Genomic DNA, 22453 nt, shown 5'->3' on the forward strand with positions numbered 1-22453 from the left:
ATTTTTGTATGAGATGATATTTTAATTAAGTAGGATAATGTTGATGAAAAAGACAAAAATGTTTAGAGTGAGTGCGAAAAGATTTGACTTGATTAGGATAATTGTTTGATAAGATAAGAAAATACATAAAATTACTTGTAAAATTAAAAAAAATACAAAACAAAACATTTCAGAATTAAATTTAAAATAGTATGTATGAAATTACAAAATTATCCTTGAAAGTGAAAGGGAGAATGGGTAAATACTGATGGACCAATCAAAATAATTTTAATTACTTATAATCGATATTAATTTGTTCATATAAAAAAATTTATTTATTAAATTGGAGACTAATATACTATATTTTATAATCTCAAAATACTTTCAAACTTATATTTTATCAAAGTGCTTAATATTGCTCATGCACATAGATACAATTTAATATAAAATTTTATATTATTTTAAATTAAATATGTAAGAACCCAATATTAATTTTTATTTTGTTAAAACACACCTCATTTTTATTACAAAAAAATAGTTAAAAACAAATAAATGAGTATATTTTCTAAAAAAATAAATATTCTTTTTTTAGAAAATAATAATGAATATGAAATTACAAAATTGTCCTCGAAATTGAGAGGGAGAGTGAATACAGTTTTCACTGTACGCATTGTATGGAGATTCCCTCAAGTCCGTTACGGCTGACAACCGCAGAGGGAAACGTCGTCTCTTTCTCTTTCTTTCTTGCTTTCTCTCTCTAACTCTCTGCAAATTCGAGTTGAAGGTTAGGGCTTAGGAGAGTCCAAAGCCACCGACCTTAGAACGAGCAAGACGACCCAAAACGACGCCGTTCTAACACCCTTATCGTGGAACCGGTCGCAGGAGATTTTCTAGGGTTCCTTTCATGTCCTGTGAAGCTTTCATGTCTTATGAATGGAGATTACCTCTAGTTTCTCTCAACCCTTTTTTGTAGCTCTACTCTTCACTGCGCTCTGCTTTGTCCTCGCCCTCCTCACCGTCCGATCGTTCCCGCACCGCCGCCGCACTTCTCATCTCGACCCAAAACCAGTTGAATCGAACGGCGGAGAAGGAAGCTTGAAAGCGAAAAACGAGAAACTCTGCAACTGTAGCTGTTGCTGTCGCAGTAAAGGCAGTTCTGAGTCCGAAACGGCGCCGTATTTGAATGGTGGCGGTGGTACGGAGATGTTGGAGAACGGAGCGGTTTTGATTGAGAGACAGACTGGCGCTTCGATGATGGAGCAGTTGGTTCCGGAGATTACAACGCATGCGCTTAGCTACTTGGACTACCCTAGCCTCTGTCGTCTTTCGATGACTAATTCTTTGATGCGGAAGGCTGCGAACGATGATAATGCCTGGAAGGCTCTCTATCACAAGGTATGAATTTCAACCATTGTTTGAATTGTTCGTTATGTTTGAGCTTTCTTTTGTTGAAATTCAATTCGATTCCGCTGTAGTAGATGGAAACGTCATTTGATGGATTCACCGTTTGATTGTACAGAAAATGTAGGAAATTAGAACCATTTACAATGTTCGAATTGATTCTTGAAATGGGATTGGACTGGAATGTGGATTGAATAGTTGAAATCTTGATGATTTAGGCTGTTATATTACTGGGTTTTGGTTCCTAATAATAGGAGAATGGATTGAAAGGGATTGGTTCAATTCAAGTATTAGTGTTTGCATTAGATTGAACCTTTCTTGACTGTATGCATAGATTGGTTTTGTTTTCTTTAGTTTTGTTAAACATTTGAGTTACCCTTTCTCTGCTTTGTAGGATTTTACATTGGAACAGGATAGTATAACACCAGTGAATGGGTGGAAAGCCTACTATGCTGCTACAAGGGCAATTGTGAATATAAACAATGATTTCTTTAGCATCATTAGAGAAAGGTCTCTTACAGCAATGAGATGTTTTTGGCTGAATGCAGATTACGTGAAATGTGTTCATGCCTCGGGAGAACTCTTTTCAGGGTAAGCTGCTTTTCGTTTTGTATGCAATGAGAGTATTTCATTTATGCATTTATGTTACGTAGGTTCATCCAATTATGGGAAAATGTACTTTTTATTTCTGTCTTTATTATGTTTTATTCTTGCTCTGTTTTTTCAAGTCAGCCCACCCAATTATGATTGAAGAATATACTTTGTAATAAGATTAGATACCATGCAAAATAAATGAGTACCATGAACCATTTCAAATTCAACTCTAGTGAAATTGAAGATGAGTTTAATGGAACTTTCTTTTTTGTTTCCCCTACACGCGCATGCAGGCGCGTCTTTGATTATCTTTTTAGAAAGTATTTTCTAATAACGTATGGTAGTAATATAAGAAACATGTCCCTTGTTAAGGTAGGTGATTCATATACTTCCCAGAATTGAACTGGTCTTTATGGTTTTGAACAACATAAATGGTGCAAGATTGATTTCTTATAGGTCCAATGCTCTGTCATTTTCCTATGAATCCTGTTGAAATCTCAGATATATCTTAAAGGTGTTGCTGCACTGACTTTAGCTAGAGCAGGAATCCAGGCTAGTCCATAAACAAGTGATATTATTTCAAAAAGCATTTTATTCTTTTCCTGCTTGATCTGTTTGGTTTTGACTGTCAAGAGGCGTTATATTTCGATCGATGACATATTTTTGTCGTCTGATCTGGTCCGTGACAGAGGTTTTAGTAAATTCAAGTGGCATTTAAAATAAATTTTTGTTTACTGTTCAGGTATAATGCTGTGATACAAAGTTGGCAGTTTGCCTTTAATTGGGATCAAGGAGTCAACTTTCAGATTAGGGATGTTCGAGCTCGGGTACTTACAGACATGGCTTGGGTTACCATGAAAACATTCGTTGATGTGGACACCGGCCCTTTTAATGTGACTAATGTCTTCGAGTTCCATAACGGACGATGGTATATGGTGCATCATCACAGCTCTGTAATGGAAGGAGAATTGGAGCAACAGATTCTCCATGGGTAATCAATTCAAGAAAATAATAATTCATAGCAATGATATACTAAATACTAGTTACAAAGAATAGTGGTACTTATTTGCAAGAGCAAGTTTCTTGAATTCACTGTGATTTCTCTTGCAGATCCTTTTTAATCTTTTTCTCCAACAGCAGTTTTTTTTTTTTTTTGGTAGTATGGTCAAGAGGTCATTTTTTCTTTCTTTCCCTTTTTACCCTTTTTCTTCATTTTCCTTCTTTCTTTGATCATATATTGACTATTATTTTCAACAATTCTTTCTGGAATTATTGCTTCAATACACACACCTTCCTTGCCTTGGTTTTGTCTGAGAGGGTTTTGAGAGAACCATTGTGGTTTTGAAGCAAATGGTTTTTCCGGAAAAGGGTGAATTTGAGTTGAGTTCCGGAATTGCGAGTAAATTAATTTGTAAAGGAAATTGTAAATAAAAAAAAAATTATGCAAGTGAAGTGATTTGTACCATTTGCAATGAGCATTTCAAATGCAATGTCCTCTGGGTATAAACCCTACTTTGGGTCAAGAGTCTACTAATGTTAATTTTTTGAGTACCAATGCAATAATAGTGAAATTTAAGATAAATAAAGGTGAAGAGTGCAAATTTTTTACCAAAGGCCACTTTTAGAAACTCTGTTAATTCTTAAAAAAATAAGTTGGTCTTTGAAATATTGCAGAAAAGAGTAATATTTGGAAAATATCAAATTAATTTATCATAGATAAATAAATAAATTGTAAATAATATTTCAACAAGGGTTCCATGGTCTAGTGGTCAGGACATTGGACTCTGAATCCAGTAACCCGAGTTCAAGTCTCGGTGGAACCTATTTTTTCTTGCATTTATTCCTATTTTTTAAACTGTAGCATATAATTTCGTCACTGCTAATTTTTTATACATGTACAGTTTAGCTTATTATATAGTGTTTCATGTGGTGATCAAAATTTCTATGCCAACTGTTCTCAAACATCTGGGCATTTTTTTGACACATTTTTCCTTCTGATCGGGACCAAAAAATCAAGACTGGTTTTCAAAAGGAAATAAGAGTGTTTTCAACACTTGTTTAAGCACTACGCTACATTCACATTTTGACACACTCTTTCGTATTTTTCCTTAGGCTTATTAGGGTTTTTTCTCCCTGAACTATTACTAATCCAAATCGTGTCCCCGAATTTTTCAACTTGTTAAAAATTATTCACGTTACTGAAATGTGGGACTTCCGTTCAATTTCGCTAACGGAATGATGATGTGGCAGTTTTGTAACCGATGTGGTATTGTCATGTCAATGCGTCGTTTATAATATAAATAATAAATATAATTTTTGTCCCCTAAACTGTTGACACGGTTTTTCGCCAACAGTATATTATGAAAATTAGTTTGAATGAACTAGTGCTTAAGGGCAAACCGTAATGAGAATAATCACTCTTTAAGGTACTTAGAATGATATAATAAGAATACTCGTTCCTTTTTACGTGGTTCGGAGGTTAAAATCTCCTTAATCCACGAGTCAATATTATTGTTGTATATCTCTTTCTATTTTTACAGAGTATTTGCATTACAGAAAGAATCCAACCCCTTGCACTACCCAGGGTCTTGGTATTTATAGGAGAATGATCTCTGGGTAGGTGTTGGGGTCATCTCGTTATCTCTTGATCCTTCACATCGTCTCTGTGATATTAATGATTAATATCTAAATTTTATATTGAAGTGTGGTCTAATCAATAGGAAAAATGGATAATGGGCCGCATGGCCTAAATCAAGCGTGTGATGTCTGATCACGCACGTTTATATTGCGTATCCGGGAATTCGGGAATAAAGCAGACACGTGATGTCTGTTTTATGCACGTTTACATTGCGTGGTCAACTTTATAAAGATCCTGGAATACGTCAGACATCTGGCATACCACGTGCTTAACGTAATGTCAGCTCGTGTCTTTTGATGCCATATTACACAAATGGTTCCAGGTGGTAAGTTGCTAAATTACTCATCAGCTCTAGCTATTCATCGAGGGAATCATGCTAAATTCTCCCAGATGAAAAGTGAACACGTGGAACATCGATTATAGTCTTTTGCTAGCCAGCTGTACCCGAGCTGCTTAAAAAGATACGTGCTGATTTTCAAGACGTACACAAACTATTACCATTACCAAATTATGCCCCTGAATTTTAAAAATTTAAAATTAAACCATCTTTTGAGTATTAAAAGAAGAAAAAAAAAACCATTAAAATTAAAAAAATAATAATAATGGTGACAAAAAATTGGCTTGAGTGTTAAGCATGCGTCAGAATGAACTCAAAGTTGGTTGGATAGCGACATTATCCACAGACTAGGCTCATGTGGGTCCCTGGCAACATTCAATTTTGGTGTTGGCCTATGTCGTCTTAAATTTTTATTTAGTATGATTTAATTTAATTTAAATAAATTTTTAGTTTAATGCTTTGTATATTTTCTTTTTAATATTCAAAATATTGTTTAAATTTTAAATTTTAGAATTCGATTAACATAATTTGGTAACAGTAAAAGTTTGGGATAAAATCTTATTTATTTTTAAAATTATACAAGTGTCAATCCACATCAGCACTGCAATGTCGCCATATCACTATTCCATTAGTAAAATTAGACAAAAGCTCTACATTTCAATAATGTGAATAGTTCAAGAAGAATTTTTATCAAGCCAAAAGATTCAGGCGACATGATTTAGTAGTTGTAATAGTTTGTATGAAAAAATCCTAATAAGCCTTTTCCTAATAATCATAAAAAAAATGGAGTACCGAGAGAGTGAAAAGAAAAAACTGTGTTTTATCAATTAGACTACATTGGTTATAGTACAACAACATTTTGAGAAGCAATTCTAGCTAATCCAATGGCGAGTTTCCAATCGTCGAAGCTTCTCCATCGCGAGGAGACGGTGCAAGGGATAAAGATGAAAATTGCTGCAGCCCAAGTAGCTCTTCCCTGCTGTACTTCAACCTTTGATCTGTTTCATAGAATTGTCAAATGGATTAGATTTGAAATGTTATAAAATGTTGTCACCAAAAGAAGGCATCTCCATGCCATAATCTTACCTACAAAACAAGGAGACATGGGTATCTTTCTATTCTGCTGACGCGATTGTGTTGTTGTCTTGGAAGTTGATCGGGAAGGAGATGGACGGTTCAAACAGCTTTGGTCTGACGGAACGACATGAACATGTTCGTGTCTTACTTCGATCTGAGGATGAGTTTTACAAAATGAAACGATATCATCCTTAGTCAAGAGCCAACAGCCCATAACATCCATCATTTTCAGCGAAGCTGGGGGTTGAAATGAGTGCAGCCCCGAGTTTGTAAGCACAGCGTCGTGTATGCCTAGATTTGTTAATTTTGTTAAAGATGACATGTAGGATAGAGAGATGTCTGTAAGAGATGCATCTCTGAGTGATAAATGGGTTAACTCAAGCAAGCTTGACACAGAGTACAGAGCTGCATCCCTCACTTGGGTTCCCTCCAAATTCAACTTTTTCAAATTCTTGAGTCTTTGCAGTTCTTGCAATGACAAAATTGGATCCATCTCAGGGCCACCAGCTTGGTAAATGAGACCTGAAGGTTAAGAAAGACAAATACTTATTTGTTATACACACACACACAACACAGCTTGTATAGAACCGTATATCAAACTATATAGTATCACACTATCACTTTAACAACTGTACAGAGTTTAGACAAATTCATACCTTTAATGTTTGTATTGCTCAAGTCAATATCTTTCAGAGAGGGCATTAGGCTGATGTACGAGATGGCTATATCATCAACTGATGTATCAGATAAGTATAATATTTCGAGTTTGGGAGCATGTCCAGTTAAGATTTCTATTCCAGTGTTGCTCACTTTCGTCTTGCTAAGGTTGAGATACCTCAAATTTTCTCCTATACTTGCGATCTCTTCAGCTTCGTCATCTCCCACCACGGTGGAGCTGAGATTCAAATGTTCCAGCATGTTCAGACGAGATAAGAAGTGGAATGTGCGAAGTGACGAGTTTGATAGATCAAGATAGGTCAGAAAGCTCATTTCGGTATGCATAAAGGCTTCAGAGTCGTCTACAAAGGTGGCACCAGAGATAACAAGTTTAGTTAAAGGAGCTTTATCACCACCCCCTTTAAGTAGAGATTCAATTGTACAGTTACTCATGTTCAGGCACTCGAGTGACAACAAGTTTGGCAAGTTCCTAACATTGGTCCAAGTTAGATTCAAGAAACTCAAACTGGGTAGCACTTGAAGAACACAAGCCCCTTGGTCTGATATTTCACTTCCCCAAAGATCGAGGTACTGTAGTTTTGTGAGTCCCTAAAACCAAAGCAGCAACAACATGAACCAAAGCACTAAACCTAGACATGAAATAACCCAACATTGCATTCTGGTTGGCAACTTTCAGCTTGAAATAAAACTAAAAACATGATAATCCATAATATAGTTTCAACAATCATGGAGATTAAAGCAACTTTTTATATAGAAAAAACCGCAGATTTGAGAAACAAGAAGTACCTTAAGTGAGTTCAATGTCATATCATTGGCAGGCAAACCACCCAAGTCCAACAAAGACAAGTTCCTAAGCGAAGAAAGATGCTTGAGTCCCTTAGCAGTAAGACCAGTTTTCGAAACAGATAACTTCTCCAAACTCGAAATCGATAAAACATGACTAAAACCAGCATCATTGACCTTAGAACATCTAGAAAGATCCAACTCCTTCAATCTCGTCATCCCTTCAAAAACAAACAAAACTAGTCACTGGGAATGTATTGTAAGTAATCTTCTTCATCTAGATCCCACCATTAATCAAAACAAAGCACCACACAGAAGATCTACATGTAGTCATATACCTGTAATGGCCCAAAGAGCAGAGTTGTTGAGCCTAGTGCAATCGGCAACTTTCAAAGAACGCAAACACTTAAAGGCTCCAATATACGCCATCCATTCTGCATCGATGTAGTTTTGATCTCTGAGATCAACCTCCTCCACAGTTTCTCTGAAAATTCTGCATAAAAAACCAGAAACCCATATCAAATTTCGTAGCTTTGAACCTTCTTAATCAATCTAAAGACATCCTTCGGAGAAAATCACAGCTGGGTCTGATAAAAAAAAATTGGAAAAGTGAGCTTTTTTTGTTCTCTTCTTTTAAGAACATACTCGAGTAATGAAGGGTAGAGGAGACGACGAGAGAGAAGGCGGCGAAGCAGAGCGTCGGCGAGGTGAGAAGGTAGGCGCTCGAGAGTTCGCTTCTGCTTCCGCCATTGCTCCACGCTGTCTCTGCTCTCACACGCCGCCTCAATGCAAAGTTTTACCAGTTGGGTCTCCATTGCTTGCTTCTCAAGGTCGGTACCTTGTTCTTTCATTTCATCTCCCCACTTTCAGAGGTCAAGTCAAACCTCTGAGATAAACGACACTTACAAAGATGTCGTTTTGAATAAACGACATAAAGAATGAGAGAAAGAGAATCATGGTTTCGCAGCCATAATAATATAATATTATTTTAAAAACTCGTCTTGGCCTCACATATTCGTGGCTAACGGGTCAGTTCTCTTCTCTCCCACTCCCACTGCTCAGAGAGAGAGATGGAAATGGCGGTCGTCTCAGTTCCGGGACCTCATCACTTGCCATCGTTTCAATTCTCTTACGGTACACGGTTGCATGGCTCAAGAACTCTTAAGATTCGGCCATTAAAGCATCCCAACTTTCTATCTTCTTCTTCTTCTCGTTGCTTAGCTTCTGTAGTGGAAGAAGGCCCACCTCCTCCTCCGCCGGCTGATGATTCAGTAGCTGTTCAGTCAAATTCAGCCATGGAAGACGGTAACAAGCTCTCCCTGAGGTATTGCCGTATTCTTTGCCGAATTTACTATAAACCCATCACCAAAAATGAAAAAGAGAAAGAAATTCTGAAAACTTGGGGTAATTGAGCTGGGTTTTCCATAGGTAGTGAGGCAAAACTAAAAAATGATTAATATTTATGGTAAAGACCAAAGCTTTGTCAAATCTATTGACTTTAATTTCACTAAGATTGAAGCTAGCTTGTTAGTTTTATAACACCATCAATCTTCATTAAAATATATACATATATATTTAAATGTTTCCAAAAGACAAAAAGAAGTACTGAATTTTTTGAGTTGTTTGAACCAATTTTGTGGACAGTGGCTGTAAGGCTTGTGGGAGAGAAGAAGTAGAGAAGGGCTGCAATGGTGAGGGAAGAATCCAAGGTGGAATTGCCACATTTCCAGGCTTTGGCTGGTGGCCAATAAAGGCTTACAGACCTTGTCCTGGATTTGTTGAATCTGGTGGCAGATATAAAAGAACTGGGCAAAGCATGGATGAAGTTGCCTTTGGAAGAAGCCAGAGAGAGCCCCCTGTGAACACTAGTACTGAGATTAAATCAAGGTAAAAACTTAGAACTGACTGTTGCAAAACAAAGTTGGAATACTCAAATATAGCTAAGTTAACAACATTGTTGATATTGAAAGTTTGAGGTTTTGTCTTTGCCATATTTCTAATCTGTACACATGTATTCAGTATTTTCCACTTGAAACTGACTTTGAATGTGTATTTTTTCTTTTATTTGATTTTTGGATCATGTGTTTTGTACATTAACTGTTTGGAGTTTTGTTGGACCTGTCTTTTAACAAATTTCTTTTTAGATTATATGTTTTGTGAAATGTTTCAAATAGTAAATTGTAAGTTTAGTGAATTATTTGTAATTTAGTTCAGAAAACTTTGACCGAAATCGAGTTTAGGGTTCTATTTGAACTATTTTACAAAATACATGGTCTAAAAAATTATTTATCAAAACACAGGTCCAAACAGATAATTAGACAATATATATGATCTACTTTTTTTCTTTAAATAATAGTACTGTAATGAGAAGTGCATATCTGTGTCATATTAAGTTCATTTTATGTTCTTGTTAGTTGAATGTGCAAGAAACAAATTTCTTTGGTTCTATGGTTGCAATTCCAGGATTGTCTTTCTTTGGACTCTTTGCTTTCTCAAACCTTTTTATCCAAAAACAAAACCCAAGTTCAAATTCCTTTTGGCTTGAATGATTTGTTAGAATGTACATCCAAGTTTATTAATCTTCTTGCTTGTGTTTTTTAACTCTTATGTCAGATATTTTTCTGATGTTTCTTACCATATCTCATGCCTTACTTTACTACTGCTTTGGTTTGTGTAATGTGGAGTTAGGAAGAAAAAATAAGGACCCCAAGGAGATTGAAGAGAGGCTAATAAGTTCTTTGGATTGACATATATTCATCATATATAGATGGTTGAAGGAAATCTTGTGGAGCCAAAAGCTCTAGTGGAGAAGTTTGTTCTTCTATTAGGCAAATTCAATGGATATAATGGTGTTAATATTTACCACAAAGGGGGAAGGAATGTCAGAGAGAAAGAAAAAAAAACATGAAAAGAGATGAATTCTTCTACTTTGTTCTTTCAACTATGAAAAAAAATGAAATATTCAGGTTTTGATGTGTTCTTCCCTCCATTGTACCAATGTCCATTTCCATATACTTGTAGTGATTCTCTTCCTCTATTTATCATCTATTTTAGGGGATTGTTTTAAATGCAATACACTTAAGCTTGGTTTCAATCGCACTTATAACTATCTTTAGCTTATTATCATGACCAAAATTGCGTAATTAGGATTGAAGGGCATATTCAAATAAGAAGGGAACATTCACATCATAAGTGACAATAAGAAAAGCTTTAAGGAGTGAAGAGAACGACATTATTTCCTAAAAACGACGGTGACTATAAAAACGATATAAAAATGAATTTACTCATTTGGAACCCTATGTTTTTGCAAATTATCATTTTAGTACTCTCTGTTTTCAATAATGCTCATCTATTTTCAACAATGCTCATATGGTACCCTGTATTTTAAAATTATACATATTTGATACTCTAAACTCAGATTTGATAGATAAAATTTTGTCAATATGATCAAACTGTCATTAGTTATATGTAATTAAGTAATTAAATTTAAATTTAGAACTTACATAATTGACAGCAGTTTGATTAAATTGGTAAAATTTTATTAATTAAATTTGAGTTTAGGGTACTAAATATGTACGATTTTAAAATACAGGGTACCATATGAGCATTATTGAAAACGGAGGGTATCAAAATGATATTTTGCAAAAACACAGGATACCAAATGGTTACCTACTCGATATAAAATAATAAAAGCATGTAAGACAGTATGTGTTCCAGTTTTATTTGGTCGAAAAGTAATGGAATGGAATGAATTTTTTTTTTTAGTTGTAGTTTAAAGTAATAGAATGATTTTTTCAACATTTTAGTAGAATTTCTATTCTTTAAAAATAATAATAATACAAAAAAATCATCTCCCTATATAATTAAATTTTATATATTGATTTTTTATTTATGTTAAATTTTATTCCTTTTATTATTCTATTTTCATTAATTTTGTTTGTTAGACAACATTGAAGAATGATCTTAGCTTATTTACAAACTAAAAAACATATCACATAAATTAGATCAACAATGGGAACTATAGGACATCTTCCAATAGGTTTGATTTATTATACTAATGCCTTGATTTTCTTTAATTACTATTCAATTAATTCCACTAATCATAATTTAACAAGAACCTTTGATCTCAGTCCTAAGCAGAAAATTACAACAATTCACATTTAGCTATAAAAGTAATAGCCTCCACAAAATATAGTACTTTATACTTTATAGTTCATTCTTTGTTAGTAGGAATCAAATTTTTATATTTGCTTGTAAATGAAGAAAATAAATTGGGGAAATTGTGTATATAGAAATGAACGAACTCACATTCTTATTTTATATTGATATCGTAATAAACGATAAATATCATATATTATAGGTAAATATAGTGCTCTAAGCACATACACAAAATACATTGATTCACATTTAAAAAGAAAAAAAAGCACCACATTGATAAATAAAGTCCAGAAAATACATCACAAAAAAAGGGCACTACAAACATTTTTATTGAGTTTAAGATAATTAATTTGCTATATAGCAAGACCAAATTAACTTAATTTGAGGGGATAAAACTAGGAAACATCGATTTATTGTGTAACACAATTGTCCAAGACTTAAGCTTTGTTGCCCTTGAATGAAGGTTGAGAAAACAAGTAACGCTCATTGAATCGTTGTGTTCTTCGCAGACTATTGACTAGCTCAAGATTGTTCGATGGCGGAAGACCCACAACAATTGTCGAAGAAATTTGTAGTGATATTAGCACAATTGCGATTACAACAAAAAATTTCAAAATAAAAATAGATATGATTAACAACGATGGTGAATGTGTTTGAAATCTCTTCATTGTAATTTTGAGAGTTTTGTTGTGTTTTGATATTAAAAAAGAAAATGATATTAGTGTGTTTGAAGATAAGAATCAATGTGGAAACAAAATTTATAGGACTATGGCTAATTAATTACCTAATTAAGTGTTTCAATGCTAATGTGAATGTATAAATCTTCACTATATAATATGATTATCTTTAATTAATTATATATTTTCTTAAATGCTATTGAATTTGCTTTTATTAATCGGAAGAACAACTTTATTATTATGAAAAACTATATAGTACCATAAGATAAAATCTCACAAAACATTTTGTAAAAAAATAATAATAAATCTCACAAAATGCTTTTACGTCCTTATTTCTTGTATTAATTATCACTACAGCAAAATTGACATTTAATGACTCTCTATAATGACTTACACCAATGGTGTAAGACATTAAAAGTATTTAGGGATATTTCAAGTCTAAGGGGACAAGTCATTAAAAGTTATTGTTTATAACTAAGTGGATAAGTTATTAAAAGTAGTGAGAAACGTTATTTGTTATAAATTAAAAAGTCGAAAAAAAATTAATTAAATCTGACAATGGGAGCCCTCTAACGTCTCCCTTGGGTAGACGTGTACACATCCAACGTCTCCTCTGGGAAGACGTGTACACATCGGACGTTTTCCCAAGGGAGACGTTGGAAGTGTATATGTCTTCCCAGATGAGACATTGGATGTGTACACGTCTTCCCAGGGAAGACGTTAGAGGCCTCCCCTATATATCTCCTTCCCCGAGCCATTCACGAACCAGACGAAACCAGAGGCGATTTCTGGGCATTTTTGTAATATCCAAGTAACTCAGTTACTTGTTTGCTATTTACTTATGACAAGTTCATTAGTAGTGTTAATTTAAAATAATACTTTTAGTTGTGGTATTATTTTAATTAATTTTAGAAAAGTGACATAATTGCGTAGAATTCTAGCTTGTTAGATAAATTGCTTTCAAGTTATGTCTAGTAAAAAAAAAAAAAAATGAAATGGGTGAATAAATTATGAAGAATAGAATTTAAGTTTTATTTAGTTGTTAGCAATTTTTCCTATTATATAATGTTAGTCACCACGTTAGTTCAAAGTAATATATACTTTGAAATTGAAAAAGAGAACTTTATTTTGAATAGATGATAGCATGATATTGTTATTAAGATATTTAAGTATTTGATTTGGTAAATGTGGCAACTAAAGTATTAATGATGAATTAAGTAATTGATGATATAAGTAGTAGAAAATTTCGGTCGGTTAAGACCATTGTTTTAGGTTGGTATATTGTTAAATTAAATAAAAGATATTTGTTAGTATTATATAGAGAGAGTTCGGTGAGTAGGGGCTGTTAAGAAAGATTTTATATCTACTTAAAAGAAAGAATATTATTTAAATGTTTATATTATGATTTTATATTATAGGCTTAATAATAATCTGGTAGAGATAGATATATTAGTTAAAGTTAATAGTATTTTATTATTTTATAAACTAAATGATTGGTGCATAGATTAAGTAATATAATAACAATCTAAATTCCTACGACTAGGTTAGATTGGTTAAGTTAAAGTAGTTAATTAATATCTTAGGAACTAAAATTTGAGTTATGGAGATATTCTAGGAATTTTGAAATTAAAATAGAAACGTGATATTTTTTTTAAGGCCTATAAATAAGAGTAGTCAATAGATAGTGCAATTAAGAGAAATTAAGTGGCTTTTGGGTGCTTGAGATTTTGGCTGGTAGAGTATTCAAGGTATGGTTGAGTTATTTATTTTTAGTGGTTTAAATAATTTTTTTTAGAAAATTATTGATGGGGTTTTTGATGATATTAAGGTTCAAATAATTAGCGGCTAAGAAGGTGGTCTTTGTTGTTTCGATCGTATTCTTGGGGTTCTACGTTTTGCAATCTCTCACGCTCGTTGTTTGATAATCTTTAAGGTAAGGAAAATTAGATAGTTTAGTATTATGATCCAGTGTATGATATAGTTTATTTTTGTATCACCTAACATTTCAGGTACAATAAAGGGGTAAGTGTGTCTGGACCTAAGGTGTCTAATGATGTATGACGGACTATGTCCGGTAGGCTCGGTTGCCAAAACTCTATGACGGACCTATGTCCAGTGTATGACGGACTTTTGTCCGGGGCTTAATTGCCACCTCTGTATAAGCACTTATCTTTTTATTATATCTGATTTGTTATTTTTAGCTATGATTATTATATATGACTTATAGTTATGATTATGAGTTATGACCTATAATGTATGATCTATGACCTATGACTTATGACTTAGAGTATGACCTATAATTTATAGATTATGATTTAGAATTATGTCTTAAGAATTGATATGTTCTACATGTTTGTGTTTGTATGACTTTGGTGAATATATGTTATGTTTAATTATATGGCTAACCCTTGTTTGTATTTTCCTTACTGGGCTTAGAAGCTCACTCCTTATGATGTTATTTCAGGAAATTAAGGATAGAATGGCCGGTGGCGAGTGGGACCTAAGAGCTTCATGATGTATTCGTTGGGGATCATATAGTCGAGCAAGATCAAGCGGGCCAAATTATTATTATTATTATTATTATTATTAAAGTTTGTTTTATTTAAGTGTTGCTCATTTTTATGTTAAAGACAAGTATTTTATTTTTATAAAACCATGGATCCATGTATTTATTTTTAAGGTTTTTATTAAATAAAAGAGCAATATTTACGATTATGACCCAACGCTGTATTCTCGGTAATCTATGAGAAATTAGGGCGTTACAATTTTCTTGGCGATTTTGGGCGATATTTCATCCGTTTTCCTCCTCCAAAAATTGATTTCAGGTAAGTTTTTAAGTTTAATTCATGTTTAATAGTTAGGATAATGTTTTATTATTTATTTTTCTTTAACTATAATGGGTTAATATTGAGATTTTAGGGTATTTTGTGGGTTGCGGTTTTGGGCATTGTGGGTGATTTTGGGCAAAATTGATACCGATTTTGGCTGATTTTCTCCTCCAAAAACTAATTTTAGGTTTGTTTGTTCATTTTAATTAATATATAATAGTTATGATAATATATTTTTATTTATTTTCTTTAATTATAATAGGTTAATATTGAGATTTTAGGGTATTGTGGGTTGTGGTTTTGGGTAATATTTGCTTGATTTGAAGAAGATTTGAGAAATGATTTCATTATTAAAACAATGCATTATAGTTAGAATGATAGAAATAATTATTTTTGTGCATTTTTTTTATGATTTGTGAGTTTATTATAAATATTTTTTAAAAGTTTGAAAATTGATTTTAAGGAAGATTTGAGATACACAATTGGGATTTAATAGTTATACCACATTATTTACTATTTTTTATATTTTTTTACTATTTAATTCGAAAATTGTAGATTTTTTAATTAAATTTTTAGATTGATTAAGTATATATATATGTGTCTAAAATAAGAAAAATAATTTAATTTTAATTTTAATTTACATACTAAATTGCATGTATAGAAATAAGTAATTCAAGTATATTATTATATTATTCAAAAATTATATATTTGTATTTATATTTTAATTATTTTATTAACATTGAAGTAAGTTGATTATATATATTATGTTTTATTTATTTATTTAGTAATTTCTTATTTATTAATTAATTCAATCTTGTTGGTTGTGAATTTAATAGCAAAGTGCATTGCAAAGTGAAGTAAATTTTCTAGCTAGGACTATTAATTGCAAAAGGTACGTACATTATCTTATCTCTCGTTTTAGTATTATTAAATTTTTGTTAGAGGAGTTTGAATATCTTAAATATTCATCCATAGTGAAGTAGGTTCTGATATTAAAATTGTGTGTTGCGGTGATAACAGAAGGTTGAGAACTGTGTGTTTTAGTGAAGTAGGTTCTAGAAAATTTGTTTGTGAGCTGTGGAGCTATAAGGAATAAACTTATTGTGTGCTGTTTGACTTGTTGTTAACAGATGGTTAGATCAATATTATAGGGGAAATGCTGTCTGATTTTGTCTAGAATTATGTATTCTATTATTATATTTGAATTGTTTTGTGCTTATTTGATTGGATTTGATAAGATTGATTGATGGCTAAGTTACTAATATAGAAGAAATGATGCCCAATTTTTCATATGCTCGGCCATATGCTTATGTAGTTTTTATTATTTAATTTTTCATAGACATAAGAGAAGATATGAATAGAAAATGGATGTCAGCGAATAGGTTATCCGTGGAATATAAAAACGGGGTCGATTAATTTTTAAGATTTTGTTCGGAGAATGTGAAAGACCTAAAATTTACTCGTTGCCCATGTATTAAGTGTGGAAATGTAAGGAAAATGGATCTTAGTAAGATCAAACAACACTTATTTTTCAATGGAATCGACAAAAGTTACACGGTTTGGTATATGCATGGGGAGAGAATGCATGTCGCGCCAACTCCACCAAGTAGACCCAATGAAGTAAGGAGGAATATAGTAGAGGAGAATTGTGATGCATTAGTTGATATGATTGATGACGCACATTATGGATCCGGAGTAGACCCAGATAAGTTTGAGACACTACTTAGTGATGCTGAGAAACCGATTTACCCCAGTTGTAAAAAATTTACAAAGTTATCCGCACTCCTTAGGTTGTACAATTTGAAAGCTAAACACGGTTGGAGTAATAAAGGGATGACTGATCTAGTTTGTTTTTTGAATGATTTGTTGCCGGAGTGTAATGAAATGCCAACTTCATTTTATGAAGCAAAGAAAACATTATGCTCATTGGGCATGCAATATGAAAAAATTCATGCATGTCCTATTGATTGCATGTTATATCGAAATGACTTTGCAGATGCAAAAATATGTCCTACTTGTGTTGAGTCATTTACAATCTACCCCCATGGTTGTGCATGAAGAAAAAATTTACCTTGTTTCCATTGTTGATATCGGGACCTAAACAACCTGGTAATGACATCGACGTATATTTGTCGCCTCTTATCGATGATTTGAAAACTTTGTGGGATGAAGGGGTTAAGGTTTATGATGTGTACAGGCAAGAAGAATTTAATCTTAGAGCTGTATTGTTGTGGACTATCAATGACTTTCCTGCTTATGGAAATTTATCCGGGTTTAGTGTGAAAGGATATAAGGCTTGTCCCGTTTGTGAAGAAAAAACATGTTCTGAATACTTAAAACACTCCCGAAAAGTATGTTATATGGGTCATAGGAAGTTCTTGATTAGTATGCATAAATATCGAACTTGGAAAAAGGCATTCAACGACAAACAAGAGTTTGAGGAGGCTCCTCAACCTTTAAATGGGAGTGAAGTACTTGAGAAGATGTCTAAAATCATGTTTAAGTTAGGTAAGCCTAAAGTTCGTACACCTACAAAGCAGAAGGGTCATGGGAAGGCTAAGGTTGTGGAAGAGTGTGACGCCCCACGTCACTATGGCTGCTTTCTGGAATGACGACTGGCCCTACAAAGCAAGACAAGTCTTTCCAGCGTGCTTTGTCCTCACTCGCACACTTCCTGGGAAAACTTCCCAGGAGGTCACCCATCCCTAGATTACTCCAGGCCAAGCACGCTTAACCATGGAGTTCTCCAGTGATGGGCTACCGAAAAGAAGATGCACCTTCCTGATATAGGTAGTACCTATCAATCCATTTAAGCCCTCTTCAACTGTGTAGTCCCATACCTACACAGTCTTAGAATCATTACACTTGACCTTCCCCAGGCGGTGTGGGATTGCACAGCTTACCCGGTCTTTCCCCTTACGGATCACGGGATTCTGACTGTCACAATCACCCCCCTTACGGGCCCGACGTCCCCGTCAGCCACACTTCCGGCTGGGTCAAGGCTCTGATACCATTATGTGACGCCCCACGTCACTATGGCTGCTTTCTGGAATGACGAGTGGCCCTACAAAGCAAGACAAGTCTTTCCAGCGTGCTTTGTCCTCACTCGCACACTTCCTGGGAAAACTTCCCAGGAGGTCACCCGTCCCTAGATTACTCCAGGCCAAGCACGCTTAACCATGGAGTTCTCAAGTGATGGGCTACCGAAAAGAAGATGCACCTTCCTGATATAGGTAGTACCTATCAATCCATTTAAGCCCTCTTCAACTGTGTAGTCACATACCTACACAGTCTTAGAATCATTACACTTGACCTTCCCCAGGCGGTGTGGGATTGCACAGCTTACCCGGTCTTTCCCCTTACGGATCACGGGATTCTGACTGTCACAAAGAGCCCAAAAGTTGTTATAAAAAGAAATCTATATTTTTCGAGCTTGAATATTGGCAATTCTTACTTGGACGCCATAATTTAGATGTTATGCACATAGAGAAAAATGTATGTGATAGTTTGATTGGAACTTTGTTGAATATTCCTGGGAAAACTAAGGACGGAATTAAGGCTAGAAGTAATAACATATCAGAACGACCAATTGCTCCTTCAACACAACGACCCCGGGAAAGAATACAACGTTTGAGTGATCCTCCGACACAAGACACCAGTCCTTTGGAACAGATATACAATATTATATCTCGTTGGAATGACGATGACTGTGTCAATCCAGGCATAGATGAGGATGTATTCGGTCAGGATATTTCAAGTCTTTACATATGCAAAGAGGACATACTTCAATTTATTCGAATGGAAAAGATTGGACAAGGAGTTGTCGTTTGCTACATGAGGTATCTCACAAGTATTTTACTTAACCTTTCTTATTTGATTTATTTTAACAACAAATTTCCTAAATTATATTTTTTATACTACTACTCTTTTTTTAATAGGTTGTTATACAATTTTTTGGTAGAACAAGGGCGCCAAAATAAGTTTTTATTTGTCAATCCTAATGTTGTAGCCACTAAAAGAAGTTCATTTGAAGAGCGTGTTCAAGGTCTGTTCAAGCGTTGTCGTCAATTAAGATCAAGTGAGCAACTTATGATTGTCCCCTGGAACCATGGGTAAGTTCAAAATTTTGTTACTGCCAGATACTTAGTGTAACGACCCTAAGGTAGGGTACGTCCGCCACATTCTCGTAATTCTAGGGTTTACGAGTATGTAAGGCACTTGACCAAATGAAATTAAATAAAAATGATACAAAGAAATTCAGAAAAATTTAAAACTTTTATATAAACTTATTAATATAAATTATTACACGTATGAATACTTTAAATTTAGTGTAGCCATATGAAAACTCTAAACCACTATTGCATTGCTGCTGAGTCCGTGCTCCACAAGTTGCTCAACAGCTAAAGCCACACCTGGAAAAATGTTGGAAAACAACATAATGAGCTAACACTCAGTAAGCAAATCTCATGCATACACATACACATGAATGTCGTGAGTTTGAAGTGCCCATATACTAATATGCTGACTTATATACTTATGCATTTCATTTATTGCTCATACACTTTCAAACTTTACTTTTATGCTCTTTCTTTTGGTTTCACATTTTTATGGGCCCGATTTCACTTGTGCACACTGTTTGATTCGGCAAATGCCTGCAGGGCTTATAACAGATATCATATAGAATCCCATGGGTTCTCCTCCGGCTAGCCATCATCTCAGCTAGGCTCATCATAACACTCATTTCATCGTTGCCATAGCTGCCATACTTATTACACATATGGAGGAGAAAGACGGGAACATGGCAAACATATCTGAATGGTCAACTCTGACCTAGCCCACACTAGTGGACGGCCACTATAAGCCTTAATAGACCTCTGTCTTCTTTACTGAACTTACTTGATTGCTTCATCGAAACAGTGACACCCTTTTTAACATCTTATTATCACTTTGCTTAAGCCTTGTGTCATTAAAATGTTTAACTTTACATAAAACTTTTCAAGGCATTTCATAACTTTTCTCATATTCATATGCATGGTCTTATATCACATAACTGTACATGCCATGCATACATGCTGATGCTGAAATGCAAATGTTCATGTTCATGATTCATGTTGATGGTATTCAATCAAGGCATTGTATCACATCTCATATAACTCAAAACATCTTTAGTCATAATACATGAAGCTTTGGGTTGGTGGCGTTGTTATACCTTAACGTAGAGCTATGACTCAGGTCTAAGGTTTCCAGCCTAAAAACTTAAACGCTTCATATATCATAACATATAACAAATCATGAACATAGAGTAATCCACATATCCATCAACATAAGAACACATACTTGCACATAATTCATATCATTCTTAACCAAGTAAGACATCTTTCACATATCACAGAATTCATCAATTACATATCACACAACACCCTTATGGTGTTCATATAACCATTCTTCACATACTTATCATATGCATCATCATCATACCATACTTAACTCATCAGATGTACACAATCAATGTAGTCATGCATCTTACACTTAAGCACAAAAGGTGAGATTTACTTACCTTAGGTCCTTAGCTTATTTTAAAACGGCTCACCAAGAGTCAATCAATTAAATCCATACAAATCCTATTCAAGACACATAATTTATTAAATTCTATCAAATCCATAAATATACACTATTGATAGTGTATATTAACAATACCAGAAACTATATAAATGATAATAATAATTATTATCAACGTAATGCAAATCACTCTTCATATAAAACCATGCTTTAAACCTTGCTCATAAGATAATGTACTCTTATGATAATAATAATAATAATAATAATCCCAACAATAATAATAATTATCGTCTATAAATAAACTTATTTCAATATTCATAACAAAATACTTCAATAACAATACGTATATGAATGTATATATTCCAATAGTCATTTTATAAAAGAAATCATATTTTTAACATAAAATTGTAATAATCAGTATAATGATAATAATATAAATATAAATATTTATATTATTATTAATTAGTCATAATATCAATTCCAGTGATATAATAAATATACTTTATCCAAAATTCATTGGTCTTACAAATATCAATAACTGTAAGAAACTAATATTGATATTATTTTAATATTCAAATATTAACAAAATATTAATATATAAGAATAATTGTTAAATAACATGTTTACTATAAATCACACTTTATATATATATATGTATGAAACTATATTCTTGATTTACTTAACAAAATAATAACAATAATAATTAAAATTACTTAATCATAATAATTTCCATATTAATATAAAATCAATTAAATATGTATTTTTATACTTTATTTAATATCTAATATTTTCTAGAAAATTGGACAGCACAACGGCTATAAAGTGGACAATTCCAAAAATCAAAACCTGTATCAAAAATATATATAATTCCAGACAGCCAGTATAATTACAGAAAAATATTCCATATATCAATAATATATAATTATATATACTATAAATACACATAATAACAATCACTCTAATCAATCACAATTAAATCACAATATATAGGTCAAAGAAATTATACCAAAATGATCGGGTTCCACAATAAGTCAAACGATGATTTTCTGAGACTCAAAACGTACTTCAAAACCCCGAACACTAAGTTTCGACCGTCGGTCTACGGTGGATCGCGGTGGCTCGTGGTGGGCCCACCACCCAACTATGGTAGATGTAGGAACAAGTTATTGGGTTTTGAAGCCCACAACACGAGGAACACGATGGTGGTGACGGATCGGCAAACGGATGCCCGAGGTGGCCGAATCGCAACTTTGAAGTTGCGGGGTGGCCGAACTTAAATCGAGTGGTTGAGGCGTTTAATCGGCGAGTGAGCTCTAGATTCCCGCGTGGTCGATAGTTCGGAGGCCTCTGAATCCAACGGTCCGGCGCGTGGCTAAAAATGGTGGCCGGAAAGTACTCCTGCGTCGTCGGCAACAGTAATACGCAGAGGAAAGAGAGAGAGAGAGAGAGAGAGAGAGAGAGGTTTTCTGAGGAGAGAGAGAGAGAGACTCAGGTAAAAAAAGAGAGGCTGAAGCCTTTTCTTTTCTTTTCTTTTTTTTTTTAAATTATTTTTAAAATTACACTTGGACCCAAAATACTAAAATTCTTTTCAAATAAGCCCTTTAGCAAAACTTTCTTAATTTTGTAAAAATCCCCAATTAAAATTATATGACATTTGAGTTCAATACTTGACTACTCAAGTTTCTCTCTCTTTAATCTCATTAAAAACATAAAATCATATTTTAAACACTATTTTTCCATTACT

At 33.6% G+C, this 22453-nt stretch overlaps 3 protein-coding genes, 1 long non-coding RNA gene and 1 other non-coding gene across 6 annotated transcripts; 3 read left to right on the forward strand and 2 right to left on the reverse strand.

The window, feature by feature from the left end:
- The first annotated feature begins 672 nt into the window (after positions 1 to 672).
- Positions 673 to 3437, forward strand: LOC133778625 (F-box protein SKIP8-like). Its single transcript, XM_062218611.1, has 3 exons — positions 673 to 1374; positions 1775 to 1971; positions 2717 to 3437. The coding sequence occupies exons 1-3, from the start codon at positions 913 to 915 to the stop codon at positions 2967 to 2969; spliced, it is 912 nt and encodes a 303-aa protein (XP_062074595.1). The 5' UTR covers positions 673 to 912; the 3' UTR covers positions 2970 to 3437.
- A 288-nt stretch (positions 3438 to 3725) lies between these two features.
- On the forward strand, positions 3726 to 3797 carry TRNAQ-CUG (transfer RNA glutamine (anticodon CUG)). The gene has a single exon. It is a non-coding gene; the product is annotated as a tRNA-Gln (tRNA).
- Positions 3798 to 5610: 1813 nt separating this feature from the next.
- LOC133778626 (receptor-like protein 53) lies at positions 5611 to 8356 on the reverse strand. Its single transcript, XM_062218612.1, has 6 exons — positions 8133 to 8356; positions 7826 to 7980; positions 7491 to 7708; positions 6683 to 7292; positions 6036 to 6548; positions 5611 to 5947 (listed from the first exon to the last, which is right to left on the reverse strand). The coding sequence occupies exons 1-6, from the start codon at positions 8336 to 8338 to the stop codon at positions 5826 to 5828; spliced, it is 1824 nt and encodes a 607-aa protein (XP_062074596.1). The 5' UTR covers positions 8339 to 8356; the 3' UTR covers positions 5611 to 5825.
- Positions 8357 to 8490: 134 nt separating this feature from the next.
- On the forward strand, positions 8491 to 10581 carry LOC133778627 (uncharacterized). Of its 2 annotated transcripts, none has more exons than XM_062218614.1 (3): positions 8491 to 8811; positions 9132 to 9374; positions 10172 to 10581. In XM_062218614.1, the coding sequence occupies exons 1-3, from the start codon at positions 8558 to 8560 to the stop codon at positions 10173 to 10175; spliced, it is 501 nt and encodes a 166-aa protein (XP_062074598.1). In that variant the 5' UTR covers positions 8491 to 8557; the 3' UTR covers positions 10176 to 10581. The 2 variants fall into 2 exon arrangements, with proteins under 2 accessions (XP_062074598.1, XP_062074597.1); XM_062218613.1 differs by having other exon boundaries at positions 8492 to 8811; positions 10176 to 10581.
- Positions 10582 to 19468: 8887 nt separating this feature from the next.
- LOC133834116 (uncharacterized) lies at positions 19469 to 22161 on the reverse strand. The gene is made up of 3 exons (XR_009893309.1): positions 21716 to 22161; positions 20708 to 20771; positions 19469 to 19562 (listed from the first exon to the last, which is right to left on the reverse strand). It is a non-coding gene; the product is annotated as an uncharacterized LOC133834116 (long non-coding RNA).
- Positions 22162 to 22453: the final 292 nt, after the last annotated feature.

This window comes from Humulus lupulus, chromosome 5 (genome assembly GCF_963169125.1).
Source record: "Humulus lupulus chromosome 5, drHumLupu1.1, whole genome shotgun sequence".
Lineage (NCBI taxonomy): Eukaryota > Viridiplantae > Streptophyta > Magnoliopsida > Rosales > Cannabaceae > Humulus > Humulus lupulus.